Genomic DNA, 17,171 nt, shown 5'->3' with positions numbered 1-17,171 from the left:
GTCACACCAGTGCTGGAAAGCTGGTTAGGATTTGGGCCATAGTGGCCTTAGTGATACCCAAGGTAGTAACTAGCAAATCCGTAAGAACAGCTCTGCTGGATCAGGCAATAGGCCCACCTAGTCCAGCTTCCTGAATCTCAGAGTGGAAGAGACCTGCATCCTGATGCCCTCCCTTGCATCTGACATAACCCATTTCTACAATCAGGAGGTTGCAAGTATACATCATGGCTTGTAACCCATGATGGACTTTTTCCTCCAGAAATTGGTTTAATCCCCTTTTAAAGGCATCTAGGCCAGATGCCATCACCACATCCAGTGGTAGAGATCCCTGGCTCACTGAAAATTTTCTTCTATTGAAACAAACCTGACCATCTTGACATAACTGAAGCAGTAAATGTCAAGTAAATGAAGCAGCAGCATACCTGAAACCCAGCTCAAAACAGCAGTTGAAGCGGCATGTGTGGAGATAGGGCAAACAGAATCAAGTGTAGCACAAGCTTAGACAAGCACCTGCTTTCAAAACTCAAAGATGACAGGGTAGTAAGCAACTAAGTATATAGTACTAGAAACCAAAAACATTGCTTCACTTATTAACTACACAATGTAACCTTATAACCAAAGCAAAGGCAGCTCTTTTGTTGAAAGCGTGGGTGGCCCTTAAAAGGGCCTTTGAGATAATTGTAACAAACACTGCAGTAGGAGCAACATTTAGCCACCAAAGCCATAGAGGGTGCGGCCTTGGCGCTTGAGAGCGTACACGACGTCCATGGCAGTCACGGTCTTCCTCTTGGCGTGCTCGGTGTAGGTGACGGCGTCCCGGATCACGTTCTCCAGGAACACCTTCAGCACCCCGCGAGTCTCTTCGTAGATCAGCCCAGAGATGCGCTTCACGCCGCCGCGGCGAGCCAGGCGGCGGATGGCGGGCTTGGTGATGCCCTGGATGTTGTCCCTCAAAACCTTGCGGTGGCGCTTGGCGCCTCCTTTCCCGAGCCCCTTTCCACCCTTGCCACGACCAGACATCTTTTCAGCTTACAGATCAAGATCTGCGAATGTAAGAAAGCGCTCGCCTGCCAGGCTTATATTTCCTGAAGCCCGACCACAAGGAGAACTGAGAAAAACTTTGGCGGGGGAGGAAGAGGTTATACGACACAGTCTTTCCACTATGCCATAGGGCGATGCTGCTGCTCCTTCTCCAATGAGACGCGGGGAAATTTGAAAAGGACCAATGGCTAAGGAGTCACAAATGTTTAACTGAGAGTGAACGACTTGGCGCCTTTTTTTGTTCCCCTGCACATGCGTCGAAAGTGCTTTTTCTCCTAAAGTCCCCCTTCCCCCATTCAACAAGGTGGAGGTTATTTGATAAAGCCAGGTTTTACAGCCCACCAAATTACAGCGGAATCAGCCCTGTAGTATTTCTTCTCCATCTGCTATAATACATGAAGTTAGATGTCAAACTGGGGAAACGGTGCTACAGAGGGGAAAGTCAGAACAGTGTTAGAAAGGCCTGAGCTTTCCATCAGTCATATACATTTTGGAAATCAACATGTCAGATTTTAAGATACGGTGTTTGGATCACCCACACTTGGATCACACTTGAGAGACTTTAAAGCTGTAGTTCAATGCACATTCACCTGGTCATAAGCCCCACTGACTACAGCCCACTCATAACTTTCCATCGCTGGTGCAGCTGCAATGCAGCCCTCAGGTTAGAGAACAAATCTTCCCAAACCTTTGAGGAGGTTTCCATGACTGCCCCCCCCCCCCACAGGATGTAGTGCATTCCTATGGAGTTTATTTTTGAATAGATCTGTAGAATTGTGCTTTTAAGCTGCAGTCCTATGCAGATTTTCCTGGGATAGCCCTAATGAAAAGAATGGTACTTTGGAGTAGACACAGTCTTGTACAGTTACAAACACGGTCATAATGCTGTCCCACTTCACCCCAGCACTATGTCTCTTCTAGTGGCTGTTTGCTGATGGTCTACATTTTTTTTTAGATTGTGAGCCTTTTGGGGGCAGGGAACACTCAGGCTGCAATCCTATGCATGCTTTCCTGAGATAAGCCCTATTGAACTCCATGGAATTTACCTACATAGGATTGGGCTGCCAGTTATTTGATTTTCTCTTTAATGACTTTGTGAACTTTTTTGGGTTAAAAAGTGGTATATATTAATAATAAAATGCAAGTCCAAAGCAACCTGAAATATAAATAACATAGGTTTAAACAATATTTTTAAAAAGGAGAATTTTTTAAAAAGCAGAATTTTAAAAAATTACAGCACAATCTTATACATTTACTCTGAAGTAAGTTTCACTGTTCAATGGAGCCTATTCTCAGATAAGTGTGTAGCGCAGAGGTGTCCAAACTTTTTGGTGGGAGGACCACATCTTCTCTCACACACTGTGTTGGGGGCAAGGAAAAAAAAAAGAATTAATTTACATTTCAAATTTGAATAAATGTACATAAATGAATATATTAGAGATGGAACTTATATAAATGAATGAAGGTTTTGCAATAAATCAAGGTCTATAAAAGGCCTTGTGCAAAACAAGGCCAGCTTTTTCTTCGCTGCCACTGCTGCATCACAGACGTGAAACAGCAAGCAGTGGAGGGAACCCTCATCCCACAGCTCAAGTGAGAGGTCAAGCAATTGCCCTCATACTCGCAGCAGTTGTGTCAGGCCAGCACAGGGTCCAGCAAGTCTCTGGAGGGCCAGAGGCTCATTGGAGACTGGGGGCTCCACATGGGCTGGATTGGGAGTCCCTCAGGGCCGCAAGTGGCCCCTGGGGCGAGGTTTGGGCACCGCTGGTGTAGAGAATGGCAAACTTATTTCTTTCCATGAGGAAACCATGCAGTCACCTCTGGAACAATTAAAACAAGCAATTTTCAGAATGAATATGAGGAAGCAACTATTACTCAAGAACAGAGCACATGCTATACATCATGGAGTTCCTAGATTCAAGCTCTAAATCCAACAAAGGGGCTGGAGATTGTAGGGCTGGGGACATGTTCAATGTTCAATAGCGCAAAACAGGCACCATTAGGCTAGATGTACCAAGGTCTGTCTCTGCATACAGCAAATTCACATGTTCAAAAGAAGTCCTATCCAAAATTCGTATTTTGAACATCCAAAATCATGTCAGGAACCCCTCACTCCTTGGAATCTCTCTTTCCTCCAAGAAGCTCAGGGTGGTGAATGGTCCCCTTCTATTTTCACAACCACCCTGTGAGGTAGGTTATATTGAGATACAGTGTTTCTTGGTCATTCCATAAGCATAGAAGGGATTTTAACTCCGGTGTCCAGTCTGGGCCACATCCAACACCAGCTTCACTAGAAACACTTACTTTGTATCTGCTGAAACATAATCACTCTGTGCAGAAAGGAAGAGGTGCGCAAGAGATTGTAGAATGTGAGATCCAACTAGAAAGTGAGCAAGGATCTGAAAAACTCTGGATCCTCATGAAACAACCTGATAAGATCTCGTCTGATCTCGGAAGCTAAGCAGAGTCAGGCCTGGTTAGTACTTGGATGGGAGACCATCTGGGAATACTGGGTGCTGTAGGCTTATACCATAGTCTTTCGAGACTGAAGGTTGCCAACCAACCTACCTGATAAAAACAACAGCTTATTAGCACATAACTCATAGGTCATTCAGGTAAAAATCAATTCATCAAACCATGGACACAAAAGATTGTGAGGGGGGTGCTCCATATGAAGACCTGATTCATGTGACCTCTCCTCTCCCCCTCTTGGGACTTCGTATGGAACACACTCTGGGTTCATGGAGGAAGAACATATACCCGCCACTACCTGCAAAGGTATGGTCTATATGTAAAATTACTTTATAAAGAATTGAATTAGTGCTATCCTGTCTCTCTTAACTGGTAGTGGTATGGTCTCTTAACTGGCAAAGGTATGGTCTATATGTAAAATTACTTTATAAAGAACTGAATTAGTGCTATCCTGTCTCTCTTAACTGGTAGTGGCTCTCCATGGTTTTGGGCAGAGATTTTTCTCAGTGCTGTCATTTCTGCTATAAATGCCAGGAACTGAATCTGGGATCTTCTGCATGCACAAATACATGCTGTGCCTCTGAGACATGGCTTCTTGCTAAAATTGAGGTAAAAATAGGATGGATAAGAATTGCCACTTGTGACAGCCACCCAGGGCATAGGAGAGGAGAGTAAAGGGGGAAATTTGCACCCTGGGCCCAGGGTCAGAAAGGGGGCCAAGGAGCCAAAGAAGGAGGCCCTGAAATTTCCTGGGATCTTACATTTTCCAATCTTACCCACACTCAATGCCCATGTGGAATGCTCAGGGCATTACCATAGCACATGGTGGTGACTATTGCCACAAGCCATACACATCAGGCCCAAGAATGCATACATTCCTTAACGGTGTCACATCTGGGAGGAAACTGACCCAAGGAAAGTAGCTCTTTGGTTTGTGGATCCACTTACCATGAAGGAATGTAGAGGAGCTCAGCAACATAACTGCAGGACTGCAGCTGCTGCAGAAGTCAGTTTTGGTGTACACAGGACACCTTCCATTCTAGTGTGAGCCTAAATACAATGACACTAATCTCCTTGAATGATTTTCTGTATTTGAAAGATTGGAGAGAGATTTAAAAAGTGTGTTTGGTTTCCTGTATCTAGCTGCTAATGCTGGGCAGGCAGGTAGACCTGAGCTCCCTGCTGTTGCCACTCCCCCCCCACCTATTTCGCCCTTATTCTACCCACCCCTGTTGCCACCCCTCCCACTCTGTTTCACCCCTTCCCATTTTGGGAAGGGGACCTAATGAAACTTTGTACCCCCTGCTAAAATTCCTCTCAGAGGCCCTGCAGCCACCCCAGTTTACAGAATATGGGGGGAGGGGGACTACACCACCAACTACCACCTGTAAAGTGAATTAAACCACTTTACTCTGCGCTCTACATAACTCCTGAGACATCCCAAGGCTTCCTTATTTGTACAATCAAATTCACAATGAAGGCAGGGCTTTTTATTAGAGAATATTTCACGTTTACAGAGAAAACAGCTCAGTAGCGCTCCTATGACCCAACAGCAGCACGGAGACATATCTAAAGGCTACAAATGCCTAGAAGCTTTTGCTTAGAGATGATGGCCCATGGAATATTTCCAGAAAGCACTGGCTTATAGAACAGGAAAGGGTAGGTAAGGATTTATTTATTCCCTGTCGCTAAGGATATATTTGTTCCAAGCAATTCCCACTTTAAAGAAGCAAGTGGGAACTGTTGGAGACAAATAAATGCTTACTTCTTACCTAACCCTTTCCTGTTCTATGAGCCAGCGCTTTCTGAACACATTCCATAAATACTCGCGATTTACAACGTGTTGGAAATACCAACACTACAAAGGCAACCACAAATCCATCCATCCTTGTGACTGCTCCAGCAAATGAAGGCACTGGAGTTAAGACTTTCCTATTGGCTCCGAGCTCGCGGCCACCCTCCGCGTTGCAGGCGCGCATGCAAATGAGAGGACTGAGAGCGCCCCCGTCCCCATTGGGCGGCCAGCACCAGCACTCCTCCAGTTGGCGAGGCCCCGGAGCCGACCTGACGATTGGTTGCAGAGTCCTGACGCCACAGGCGGCCAATAGGAAGCGGCGCCTCCGAGCCCTGCGAGGGCTTAAAGGCTCCGGCGCTGGGCACGGGGCTCAGTCTCCGGCTTCTGTTTTGTTGCGACGGAGGAAGTGCGGTGCGTGTTGAAGATGTCTGGCCGCGGGAAGCAGGGAGGCAAGGCGAGGGCCAAGGCGAAGTCGCGCTCGTCCAGGGCCGGCCTGCAGTTCCCCGTGGGGCGCGTGCACCGGCTGCTGCGCAAGGGCAACTACGCGGAGCGGGTGGGCGCGGGCGCTCCGGTCTACCTGGCCGCCGTGCTGGAGTACCTGACGGCCGAGATCCTCGAGCTGGCCGGCAACGCCGCCCGCGACAACAAGAAGACCAGGATCATCCCCCGCCACCTGCAGCTGGCCATCCGCAACGACGAGGAGCTCAACAAGCTGCTGGGCAAGGTCACCATCGCCCAGGGGGGCGTCCTGCCCAACATCCAGGCCGTCCTCTTGCCCAAGAAGACCGAGAGCCACAAAGCCAAAGGAAAATAGGTGTTTTGGCCCCGAAGGAAGAACCCCGTGCTGATCTTGGAACCCAAAGGCTCTTTTCAGAGCCACCCACCATCTCACGGAAAGAGCTGGAAGTCTCTAATTAAAAAGTTACAAAATATAACTAAGGGCACAATCTAACCAGGTCTATTCAGAAGTAAGTCCTATTTTGCTCAATGGGGCTTAAGTCACACAAGTCCTACGAACGTCCAGATGGTTGTGTGGTTGAACCACCCCTTCTCACCCCTTTTGATCAGCCTTTATAGTACTGATGCTGCCGTTTGAGGTTTGGAGCGATCTAATGCGTTCCCCTAGCTGTAGAGGTGATGCCTCATCAACAGTTTACGTACTTCTGCTCATACCTATTGTACTAATTACAGCATGAGGCAGACCTGCCCTGCAAAGGTGGCTCACTCCTGAACTTCCTGCTCTTCAGAGTGCCTGATCGTCCACCCTGAGGAAGAGATCTTCTTCCCTTAAACACAGGCCTACTTACTGCGTTGTGAGTACTTATTGCTTGGCCTTCATAACAAATGTGTTCATCATTGCGTGGTGCGGGATTTTCAAACTCCCTCCATCTCCCTCTTACAGTAAACTGGGACTGGCCAGCCTTCTTGCCATCCCTGAATCTCCCAAGCTACTGTCACTTTAATTCACTCTGCCAGCCCCGTTGCTGAGGCAACCATAGGATAGTCTCATCCCCCTCGGACCTACACTATATCCTTTTGAAAGGTTTCTGCGGGAACTGAGACCTAGTAATTAACCTGCAATCTTATGCAGGAACGCCCATTAATTTCAGTGGGACTGACTTCCTTGTAAACATATCTAGGGGGTTGTGCTGAGCAAAGAGGGAAGGAATTACTCTTTGACAGCCCAATCCTATGCATGTCTACTCACAAGTAAGTCCCATTATAGTGAATGGGGCTTACTCCCAGGAAAGTGTGGATAGGATTGGGGTGTACGCCATTTCTGCCCAACGTTGCATATGCGCCACAGGGACCAAATGTGTACACCTATGCGCTGGGCAAAAATGGGTTTAACTCCAGGTCACCAGACTTTTTTTGAATGACGTGATACTTTGTAGGCTTACATTTAATTCTTTTCATTTTGTTCATACAGTATGATCTCGATCGAGTGGCACTTCCATAAATGCTTCCCTCTGCTGACCAAAAACCAGAGTGTATTTTTCAACTTACTGTTCGTCCCAACCATGCCATTCACAGGTACATGGTATGTGACTGCATTTGGGAAAATGTAACACATCTGTCCTTTTAACAGGCTACTCTGTACATGCTTTTCACAAGGATAGTCAATGGGGCTTACTCCTGGGTACGTGTGGGTAGGATCGCAGCCTAAGATCGTTAAAAATTTTCCTGCTTTGATGATGTAACTTCCCGTCATGACATCACTTCTGGTGGGTCCTGGCAGATTCTCATTCTGAAAAGTAGATCCTGGTGCTAAAAGTTTGAGAACCACTGATCTTCACTATTACATAGGCGAAAATTGATCTCAGACAATCATCTCTAGAACAGAGGGGAGGAGGACCTTTCAGTCGCTCTTGAGATCCGGTAATGTTTACTTGGGTTTACATGCTATTGGACGTCAGAGTAATAGATGTTTGTAAGGGCACCCTCTTACAAATATTTATTACTCTGACGTCCAATAGCACGTAAGCCGGAGAAATGGCAGTCCAATCCTACGCATGTCTAGTCAGAAGTAAGTCCCATTAGAGTCAATGGGGCTTACTCCCAGGAAAGTGGGGCTATAATTGGGCTGGAAGGGGTGGGAGAGAGTGAGAGAGACTCCTGCATCCAACCCCGGGAAATTCAAACTCAGAAAGCATCTTCAGCCAATCAGGAGAGGAGTCGCCCTCTATAAATGCTCAGCCCCCATGGCCTTTCCTTATTGTAGCGGGCTGCGCGTAGGAGAAAAGAATGGCTCGTACTAAGCAGACGGCCCGCAAGTCCACTGGGGGCAAAGCTCCCCGCAAGCAGCTGGCCACGAAGGCTGCGCGGAAAAGCGCTCCGGCCACGGGGGGCGTGAAGAAGCCCCATCGCTACCGCCCGGGCACCGTGGCCCTGCGGGAGATCCGGCGCTACCAGAAGTCCACCGAGCTGCTCATCCGCAAGCTACCCTTCCAGCGCTTGGTGAGGGAGATCGCCCAGGATTTCAAGACCGATCTGCGCTTCCAGAGCTCCGCCGTCATGGCCCTGCAGGAAGCGAGTGAGGCTTACCTGGTCGGCCTCTTTGAGGACACCAACCTCTGCGCCATCCATGCCAAGAGAGTTACCATCATGCCCAAGGACATACAGCTGGCCCGCCGGATCCGTGGGGAGAGGGCTTGAGATTCCTCTCGCCAGTGCTGCGAAGAGGGTGCGCAACCCAAAGGCTCTTTTCAGGGCCACCCACGTACTCAGAAAGGAAGCTGACTGCTGTTGTGTTTGCAGAGCTCCTTTTGCATTATGAATACTGCAAGCCTAGTAAAGAACTAAGAGCCCAATCCTAGACATGTCTACTCATAAGTAAGTCCCATTATAGTCAGTGGGGCTCACTCCCAGGAAAGTGAATAGGATTGTAGCCTAAGGTTTACAACCCAATCTTGTACATGTCTACTCAGAAGTAAGTCCCATTGTGTTAAGTGAGAAGTCCCATTGTGTAACTCCCAGGAAAGTGTGGATAGGATTGTAGCCTAAGGCTGCAATCCACACTTTCCTGGGAGTAAGCCTCATTGAAGCCTTACTTCATGCATAGGATTGGGCTGTGTGTTGTTGGCAACCTTCAGTCTCGAAAGACTATGGTATCGCGCTCTGAAAGGTGGTTCTGGAACAGTGTCTAGTGTGGCTGAAAAGGCCAATTCGCGAGTGACAATCCCTTCCACACTGGGAGCAAGTGCAGTCCACAATGTAAGATGTGGGTTGGGCTGTAAACCACCCTATAAGGTAAGGGTTGTATCATTCCTGTGCTTGCCCTAAATTCCCAGATAACTCATTTTGATGCCCAGTTAAACTTTTTTTAGATGCTGTTTTGATAAAGCTGTGTAGCAGATTATATAAACTTTAACCTTATAAAGCAGAAGTATTACTTGAGATCTCTTTGCAATTAGGAAATTCCTAATCGATTGTACACTGCATTAGGATACTAGATCAAGTAAAGGTTCACTTAGTACTGCGCTTGTCTGAAAAATTGTTGGCATTGGGTAATTCACCTGCATGCTCGATATAGTGCAAAATTGGGAACCTCAAACACACAGCCTCTTTGCACCCTCTTCTATTCTGATATGTGTTCCCAATGACCCTGAGCAGTTGGTTGTGAGAGTAACCCAAGACCCTAGTATCTTTTGTGAGAGATTAAAACATAGACCAAGTAACTAAAAGCACAACCTGAGCCATGCTTGTATGGAAATCCTACTGAATTTCATGGGCCTTACATTTCAATGTGTCTAAGGCTCTAAGCATTGCAGCCTATGTATCTTCAAAGGCAGGGCAGGGCAAATTGCACTGAGGTGGGACTTCCTAAAAACTTGAGATGGCTATTCAGAAGTTTATAAAAAACCTTCAGGGACATCTAGCCAATCTTTACATAAAAAGTTTTAATTTCTTCTTATGGTGCCTTGGAAGACTTTCTTAATTTGAGATCTCGTTTCTGACCACATTCAATTCAGGTGCTGCATCTGATGTTTCTATGGTGTACTAATAAGTTTGTGGGTAATGTAAGAACTTGACTAGGCCAAGGATTCTTCTAGTTCACATACAGTCTCAACACCAAAGAAAACTATACAAGTATCCCATCTTGAAAAGTGGATACCCACCTTGATCACCTTTCCCCTGGGGGCTGGGGATAAGAATAGGCCTTCAGTTTGGCTGTACTTGTCTTGAGAGGCGACTAAACAGCCACTGGGTAGATGGGGCTCGTCAGCTTGGGAAGGCAGCTCATTTGAGAGAAGGAAAACTCTGATCCCAACCCTCCACTGCCTTGTGGCTACATCCAGTTATGGAAAAGGCTTCAGGAGTCAACCTCGAGGCAAAATCTGGAGCCGGAGTCCCTGAGGCAGTTCATGGCTGAACACAGTCACGTTCTGGCAACTCCTGCGACGCTGTTCTGCCAAATTCTCGACTCCTGCTGACCACGGCAATTTGTCCCATCCAAATATCCCAACTCCCTTTTAATGCCCGCTTTTTGGCTAATTAACACCCTCCTTTTCCAGGAACAACAGCTGCAGTGTGCAATGGAATGAACACAGAACTCCTTATCTATAGCAAATAACAAGAATTTATTGCTACAAACACAGCCACTCCCTGCAAGTCCCCTTGTCCAGAGGCTTTCCCTCCCCAAAACTCCACTTAACTCCGGGGGTAACGTCTGAAGCCTCCAAGTCCAATCCGTCTCCAAAACACAGTCCAGTCTTCTGCAGTAGAGTTCCTCCTCTCCAGCAGTGTGTCTCCTCCAGCAGGGTCCTGGCAGTCCTCTCTTCCTGTAGGTCTGGGTCAGGTAGCCCTCTTGGTCAGCGTCCGGCTTCCGGCTGGGTCAGCGTCCTGCTTGACCAGCCCTTTGCTCCTTCTGAAGCTGCCTTTTATCCTGCAGCCCCTTGTTAAATCCAAATCCAGCTCAGCTGTGAGAAGTCCAAGTTAGGCTCAGCTGAGCCATCTCTTCAGTCCATTCAAAGTCTCATCAAGGTCAAATGAAGCTCAGGTGTCCATCAGAGTCTCCATTGGCCTTGATTGATTACAGCTGTGGAGCCAGCCCTGCCCTTCCCAGAGCTGTCAAACAGCTGTCAAAACATGGGATCACTGTCAACACCACATCATCCACCTGATGATCTTCTGATCTTCCATTACAGACGCCGCTGGAACCAATCGTATTGGCCTCTGGCTTTCCATTGGACCATTTCAGCGACGTGGAGAGGGGGGATTTGCTGCATGGGTAACAGCCTATCCTCCATACCTACTTTACCCAGGCTTCACGCACTGGAGAGGACACTCTGTTCCAGAACCACCATTCAGAGCGTGACACCATAGTCTTCTGAGACTGAAGGATGCCAACACAATACCTTGATCAGCCCCAGTGTCTGGTAACTGGGGACACAATATTTATATAAAGTACTGCATTTAGCAGTTCAAGTCCTTAGGTGGCAGTGTCCATCATCTAATGCAGTGATCTTCAACTTTTTTTGTGCCATAACCCCAATAAATATAAGACTGGGGACCTACTGCCAATCCTGCCTCCCCCCAGGGACCTGATCTGTTCACCCTGTCTCTTGGGTCTTCACCACAAGACTGTGAAGGATCATATCAAGAACTCAGTTTTAATAAGACAGTACCATTATTGGATTGGATCCAAGCCCTCTCCTGCACAGGCTTGCAGGAAATATTGCACCTAATGAACCCTTTTAAATCATATTAATGGTGAGTGTTATGAGAGCTGCAGATGTACATGAAAGTATTGACACGTGTACATTTAAAAAGAGAAAATGGTTTTTAAAACCTGGCTGAGCATGCTCAGTGATCCCCACAACCCACAGAGCATTGAAGGAACATCAGGACATGGGTGTGCATGGGGGATTGACCGGCTTGAAACTTCACCTGCTGTAGTGGGATACTTTTGTCACAAGACTCTCTTGTATGCCTTGAAACTGGGAATTCCTTGTTTTCTGCCAACCTGTGCTTAAAAAAAAAAAAGGGACTTAAAGCCATTTCTGCCCAGTGTTGCACATATACAACAGGGACCAAATGTGTACACCTGTGGGCCTGGCAAAAACAGGTTAAGCTGCATAAAAGGGCCTTTGCGTACCACCCTACATAGCCCCAGCTTGCTACCAGCTGTGTTCCCCTCCACCTAATTAGGAGGCTGCAGCTGCCAAAACCGCTTTGGGGAAAGGAAGCTACTGTGATTCTTAAAAGCACCTGCCATTTTAATGGGCACCCTTGGTGTTGTAGGATTCGGAAGCACCTTTGGGCTGCTTTCTGGATGTATCCTCCAGCAGCCAGAGAAGTAAAGGTCATTTTAGAAGCAAGGGCTTGCTAGGTGGGAATACAAAATGTTTTAGCACAGGTCATGGAACTACTTGGACGGTAGGAATCCTCAGGGAGCATTTGAAATAAGCCCCCTATGAACTTTGCACTTTTGTCACTTGAGGAACTGGCAAATTAATTTTTAAAAGTCCCAGTGGAGACATCTTTGAGATTATGAGGAACAGAACAATTGCAGCCTAGGATATGATTGTTGTGTTCAAAATGAAATGAAAATGGTTGAACCTGGCAGATTCCAACATCTTGATCCAAAATAGAGCACTGTAATACTTTTTGGTTGGTCCTAATCAAGGTAATAATAATTGGTATTAGGTAACAAAATATCAGACAATGAGCTTTAAAGGTTCATCAGGCAAATGGGTAAGCAGATAGGTGGCAGAAAAAGGGGAGTATGTGGGAAGTGCTTCAGCAGTCTGTAGCTTGGAAAATCTGAAGATGAACTTTGAAACTCTTGTTTATCTATACAAGGTACATTAGGCTGAGAGGGGGTGACTGACCCAAAATCACCTGCTAAGTTTCATGACAGGGAAAAGTCTATCCCTACTGATATTTAGGAATTCTAAAACTCTTTAAAAGTGCTTAACTGCACTGGATGGATGCCCTATGTTGTTGTTATTGTTATTTTATTATTAACAGTATTTATATACTGCTTTTCAACTAAAAGTTCTCAAAGCGGTTTACAAAAAAAAAAATCAAATAACTAAATGGCTCCCTGTCCCAAAAGCGCTCACAATCTAAAAAGATGCCAAGGAATACCAGCAGACAGCCACTAGAGCAGACACTGCTGGGGTGAGGTGGGCCAGTTACTCTCCCCCTGCTAAAAAAAGGAGCACCCACTTGAAAAAGTGCCTCTTACCCAATAAGCAGGCGTTCATGTTTTGAAGAACCATCTATAAAACCTCAAAGCATCAAAGGTGGGAGTCCCCACCACTGTGCCTTTGTACATGCATGCTTTCTGATGCTTTAAGGAAAAGAAGATGCAGTTATCAGAACTGATTGGATGCAAAAAGGCAGCTTCTTCTACAGCTTTGTGTAGAAGTGGAAAATTCAGCTGGCACAGTTTTTGTGTGACAAGCTGCATCTCTGTTTTCCCTTGCACAAGAGGCCCAGCCTAGGGACACAAGGTGAAAATGCCTTGAGGATCACCTGAAAATCTAAGCTCCTCACAGTATGTAGTTAGTACGAGAATATGGCAAAAGCGAGAACATTTGTTTTCTTTTCACATCCTAAGCCTCCCTTTGGCTTGGAGAATGGTTGTTTTTTATTCAACAGAGCCAGGGTGGTGTAGTTTGGGAACTGGACTTGGATCTGGAAGATCCAGGTTCAAATTCCTGTTTGGCTATGAAGCTTCCTGGGTGACCTTGGGCCAATCAGTACTGCATCTCAGTCCTACCTACCTCACAGGGTTATTGTGAGGACAAAAGGAGGGGAGGAACTATGAATACTACCCTGAACTCCTTGAAAGGATGGTGCAAAAATAAATACTAGACCATTGTCCTAAACACTTCTCTTGGAAACTGCATCCTAAAGCTACTCAGTGCCAGCTACAGAGGAGCTCAGTGGTAGCTATTTAGAACACCGAACTTGTGTTGTGAATCCACAGAAAACAAAACGACTGTCAGCACAGCCCTAATTACTCTAAGATCCCCAGTATGTTCACTAAAGCTTACTTATGACAAGCTACGATTTTAGTCTGATTCCTCCCCTAAAGCATGGTACTCGTCTCCTACTTCACTTAAGTTCCTGTGGAGCCACGGAACTGGAGTAAGTGTAGGACACAATTCTAAGCAGGTCTACTCAGAAGTAAGTCCTATTTTGTTCAATGGGGCTTAAGCTCAGGAAAATGTGGGTAAGATTGCAGCTTGCGTGTGCTTTGGTTTGACTGTAAAGACAAATGCTTCTACCAAGATCTCATCGCTCTGCAAAGCCTGAATGGGAAACAATGTTTCTTTAAAAAAAAAAGTTAACAGAAGCTCGCTCACCCACCCACGTCCAGGACTCGTCATAAATCTCCACCCACTTCACCAAGCACTCATTTTGTAGCAAGCGAAAGCTACAAGCAACCAGATACCTTTTACTGCTTTGAATTAAGTCTGAAGCAGCAAGTGATTCCCAGCTCTTTCCGTGTAGCTGAAGGTGGCTCTGAAAAGAGCCTTTTGGTTCGGTTTGGCAGAACTGCTGGGCTTTAGAGCAGCATCTTCACTTGCCTTTGGCTTTGTGGCTCTCGGTCTTCTTGGGCAAGAGAACGGCCTGGATATTGGGCAGGACGCCCCCCTGGGCGATGGTGACCTTGCCCAGCAGCTTGTTGAGCTCTTCGTCGTTGCGGATGGCCAGCTGCAGGTGGCGGGGGATGATCCTGGTCTTCTTGTTGTCGCGGGCGGCGTTGCCGGCCAGCTCGAGGATCTCGGCCGTCAGGTACTCCAGCACGGCGGCCAGGTAGACCGGAGCGCCCGCGCCCACCCGCTCCGCGTAGTTGCCCTTGCGCAGCAGCCGGTGCACGCGCCCCACGGGGAACTGCAGGCCGGCCCTGGAAGAGCGCGACTTCGCCTTGGCCCTCGCCTTGCCTCCCTGCTTCCCGCGGCCAGACATCTTCAACACGCACCGCACTTTCTCGGTCGCAGCAAAACAGAAGCCGGAGACTGAGCCCCGTGCCCAGCGCCGGAGCCTTTAAGCCCTCGCAGGGCTCGGAGGCGCCGCTTCCTATTGGCCGCCTGTGGCGTCAGGACTCTGCAACCAATCGTCAGGTCGGCTCCGGGGCCTCGCCAACTGGAGGAGTGCTGGTGCTGGCCGCCCAATGGGGACGGGGGCGCTCTCAGTCCTCTCATTTGCATGCGCGCCTGCAACGCGGAGGGTGGCCGCGAGCTCGGAGCCAATAGGAAAGTCTTAACTCCAGTGCCTTCATTTGCATAAACTGCCTTTAAATAAGGAAAGGACGGGCCTTTTTCTTACTCTCGTTTTGCGCAGCTTTGTGTGTAGTCGGCGGTGAGCTCGCAGGAGGAAGCGTCGTCATTGTTGATTGTCGTGTGAATTCTTTCTCAGTATGCCTGAGCCGGCTAAATCTGCGCCTGCTCCTAAGAAGGGCTCCAAGAAGGCGGTGACTAAAACCCAGAAGAAGGGCGACAAGAAGCGCAGAAAGACCAGGAAGGAGAGCTACTCCATCTACGTCTACAAAGTCCTTAAGCAGGTGCACCCGGACACCGGCATCTCCTCCAAGGCCATGGGCATCATGAACTCCTTCGTGAACGATATCTTCGAGCGGATTGCCGGCGAGGCTTCGCGCTTGGCTCACTACAACAAGCGCTCCACCATCACTTCCCGGGAGATCCAGACGGCGGTGCGTCTGCTGCTGCCCGGGGAGCTGGCCAAGCACGCTGTGTCGGAGGGCACCAAGGCCGTCACCAAGTACACCAGCTCCAAGTAAGCGAGCTTCGCTGCTTGGTGAAGAAACCCAAAGGCTCTTTTTAGAGCCACCCACTTTATCAGGAAAGAGCTCTAGTTACTGAACTTCTACTTCGCCATAAATTCTAGATTTGTCTTTTTCTATACAATTGCGTTTTTTTCCCTTTTAAATCTTCATTGCCCTGACCCCTTCTCTGTCTTGTCCCAGAAATTCTATGTTTAAAAGGAGAATAGATTTTTTTTGTTCAGGATTGGTTATATTGTAAAGGATCTATTGTATACCTAAACAATCTTCAGTGCTTAGTGCACTGTAAATATCCCAAAATATACCATGAGCAGCCTGAGAGAAGCCTATTCCTGTTACTGCTAATCTGAGGTAATACAACTCAAATCTGTGTAGGTAGTACTTTGGAACCTTTACGGAAGTATGCTAACTCTTCACCTGAGATGAAGGTACTATTTTTCTCTCACATGCACTCTAAAGCCCACAGAGCCTTGTAGGTTGTCTGCTTTTGTTCAAGGTTGCTATGGCCTTCTAATTCTGGTGCAGTTTATCATACAACAGGTTCATGGTGTTCATGATAGGCTACAATCCTAACCACACTTTCCTGAGAGTAAGCCCCATTGAACAAAATAGGGCTTACTTCTGAGTAGACCTGGTTGGGATTGTGCCCTTAGTAGCTGTTCCTTTTAAAATACTCCCAATTTCTCACTATGGGTAACATGCATTGCTATGACTACATTTTTATAGCTAACAAACATATTACCCCACCACTCTGTGGGCTGAGCATGAATAATAACAGCCTTGAAGCTGCTCTGAAAGACCATTGTAAACTCCCTCAAAGATAAATATGTATTGCATGGAACTTAGGCCATCAAGCCCATCTGAGTCTTAGGTGTAACTGGTCCCACTACCTACCATGTAGTTTTATATGGTTCAGAAGCTGAGGCCAGACACTATATTTTTATTCATTTTTGTGAAGAAAAATACAGTTAAGAACACTATGAATATAAACAATTACAAAGAGAAACTGATATAGCTGTTTTCAGAAGCAATAGACAGAGAAACTAAGATGCATCTTTTTTTAACCAAAAAGAGGGTGGGGTAGGGGAATATAAAGATGTTTAAACTGAGGTCAGACCTAAAACCATCCAAGACCCTTTGTTCCAGCCTAGGAACTGCAGTTTAAGCAAGGAAGCAATCCTATGTCACTTACTTGGAAGTAAACCCCATTGAAAAATGGGATTTACTTCTGAGTAGACATCCATAGGCTTGTGCTGTAGGAATTCTTGATACACAGCTCAGTTTAGCCAATATGCCACATAATTTTTTTTATACATCTGTGTTTCTTCTGAGGAGCCTGTAGAAGCATCTATCTAGCTGTCTCACTCTGTCCTCCCCCCCCCCCCCAATAATCCTGTGAAGTAACTTTGGCTGAGCTGTTGTTAGTTTCACAAAAACTGATCAAGGATTTCAAACAGTGGTCTACTTGTTTCAAATTTAACACAATATACTCTGCACTGCTTCTACAAAATCAGATGTGATATTTGTGTGTGTGAAAATATTGTGGACTTGGGCACAGAAGAAGAAAGCAGAACAGAGCACTTTCCCAAAGATAAGTCCATT

The 17,171-nt window shown here is 46.9% G+C and overlaps 5 protein-coding genes across 5 annotated transcripts; 3 read left to right on the top strand and 2 right to left on the bottom strand.

Annotated features, from left to right (window-relative positions):
• Positions 1-11: 11 nt before the first annotated feature.
• On the bottom strand, positions 12-1,032 carry LOC136639881 (histone H4). Its single transcript, XM_066614486.1, has one exon. The coding sequence runs from the start codon at positions 1,018-1,020 to the stop codon at positions 709-711; it is 312 nt and encodes a 103-aa protein (XP_066470583.1). The 5' UTR covers positions 1,021-1,032; the 3' UTR covers positions 12-708.
• Positions 1,033-5,714: 4,682 nt separating this feature from the next.
• On the top strand, positions 5,715-6,245 carry LOC136639863 (histone H2A type 2-C-like). The gene has a single exon (XM_066614451.1). It carries the CDS (start codon positions 5,733-5,735, stop codon positions 6,120-6,122), a length of 390 nt encoding a protein of 129 aa, XP_066470548.1. The 5' UTR covers positions 5,715-5,732; the 3' UTR covers positions 6,123-6,245.
• A 109-nt stretch (positions 6,246-6,354) lies between these two features.
• On the top strand, positions 6,355-9,944 carry LOC136640616 (histone H3). The gene is made up of 2 exons (XM_066615813.1): positions 6,355-7,349; positions 8,031-9,944. The coding sequence occupies exon 2, from the start codon at positions 8,054-8,056 to the stop codon at positions 8,462-8,464; it is 411 nt and encodes a 136-aa protein (XP_066471910.1). The 5' UTR covers positions 6,355-7,349; positions 8,031-8,053; the 3' UTR covers positions 8,465-9,944.
• A 4,183-nt stretch (positions 9,945-14,127) lies between these two features.
• Positions 14,128-14,866, bottom strand: LOC136639642 (histone H2A type 2-C-like). Its single transcript, XM_066614017.1, has one exon. It carries the CDS (start codon positions 14,732-14,734, stop codon positions 14,345-14,347), a length of 390 nt encoding a protein of 129 aa, XP_066470114.1. The 5' UTR covers positions 14,735-14,866; the 3' UTR covers positions 14,128-14,344.
• A 244-nt stretch (positions 14,867-15,110) lies between these two features.
• Positions 15,111-17,082, top strand: LOC136639951 (histone H2B 8). The gene has a single exon (XM_066614664.1). The coding sequence runs from the start codon at positions 15,186-15,188 to the stop codon at positions 15,564-15,566; it is 381 nt and encodes a 126-aa protein (XP_066470761.1). The 5' UTR covers positions 15,111-15,185; the 3' UTR covers positions 15,567-17,082.
• The last annotated feature ends 89 nt before the right edge of the window (positions 17,083-17,171 follow it).

Source organism: Tiliqua scincoides, chromosome 2 (assembly GCF_035046505.1).
Source record: "Tiliqua scincoides isolate rTilSci1 chromosome 2, rTilSci1.hap2, whole genome shotgun sequence".
Lineage (NCBI taxonomy): Eukaryota > Metazoa > Chordata > Lepidosauria > Squamata > Scincidae > Tiliqua > Tiliqua scincoides.
The sequence above is the reverse complement of the archived record's forward strand: the minus strand, read 5'-3'. Positions and strand labels throughout refer to the sequence as shown.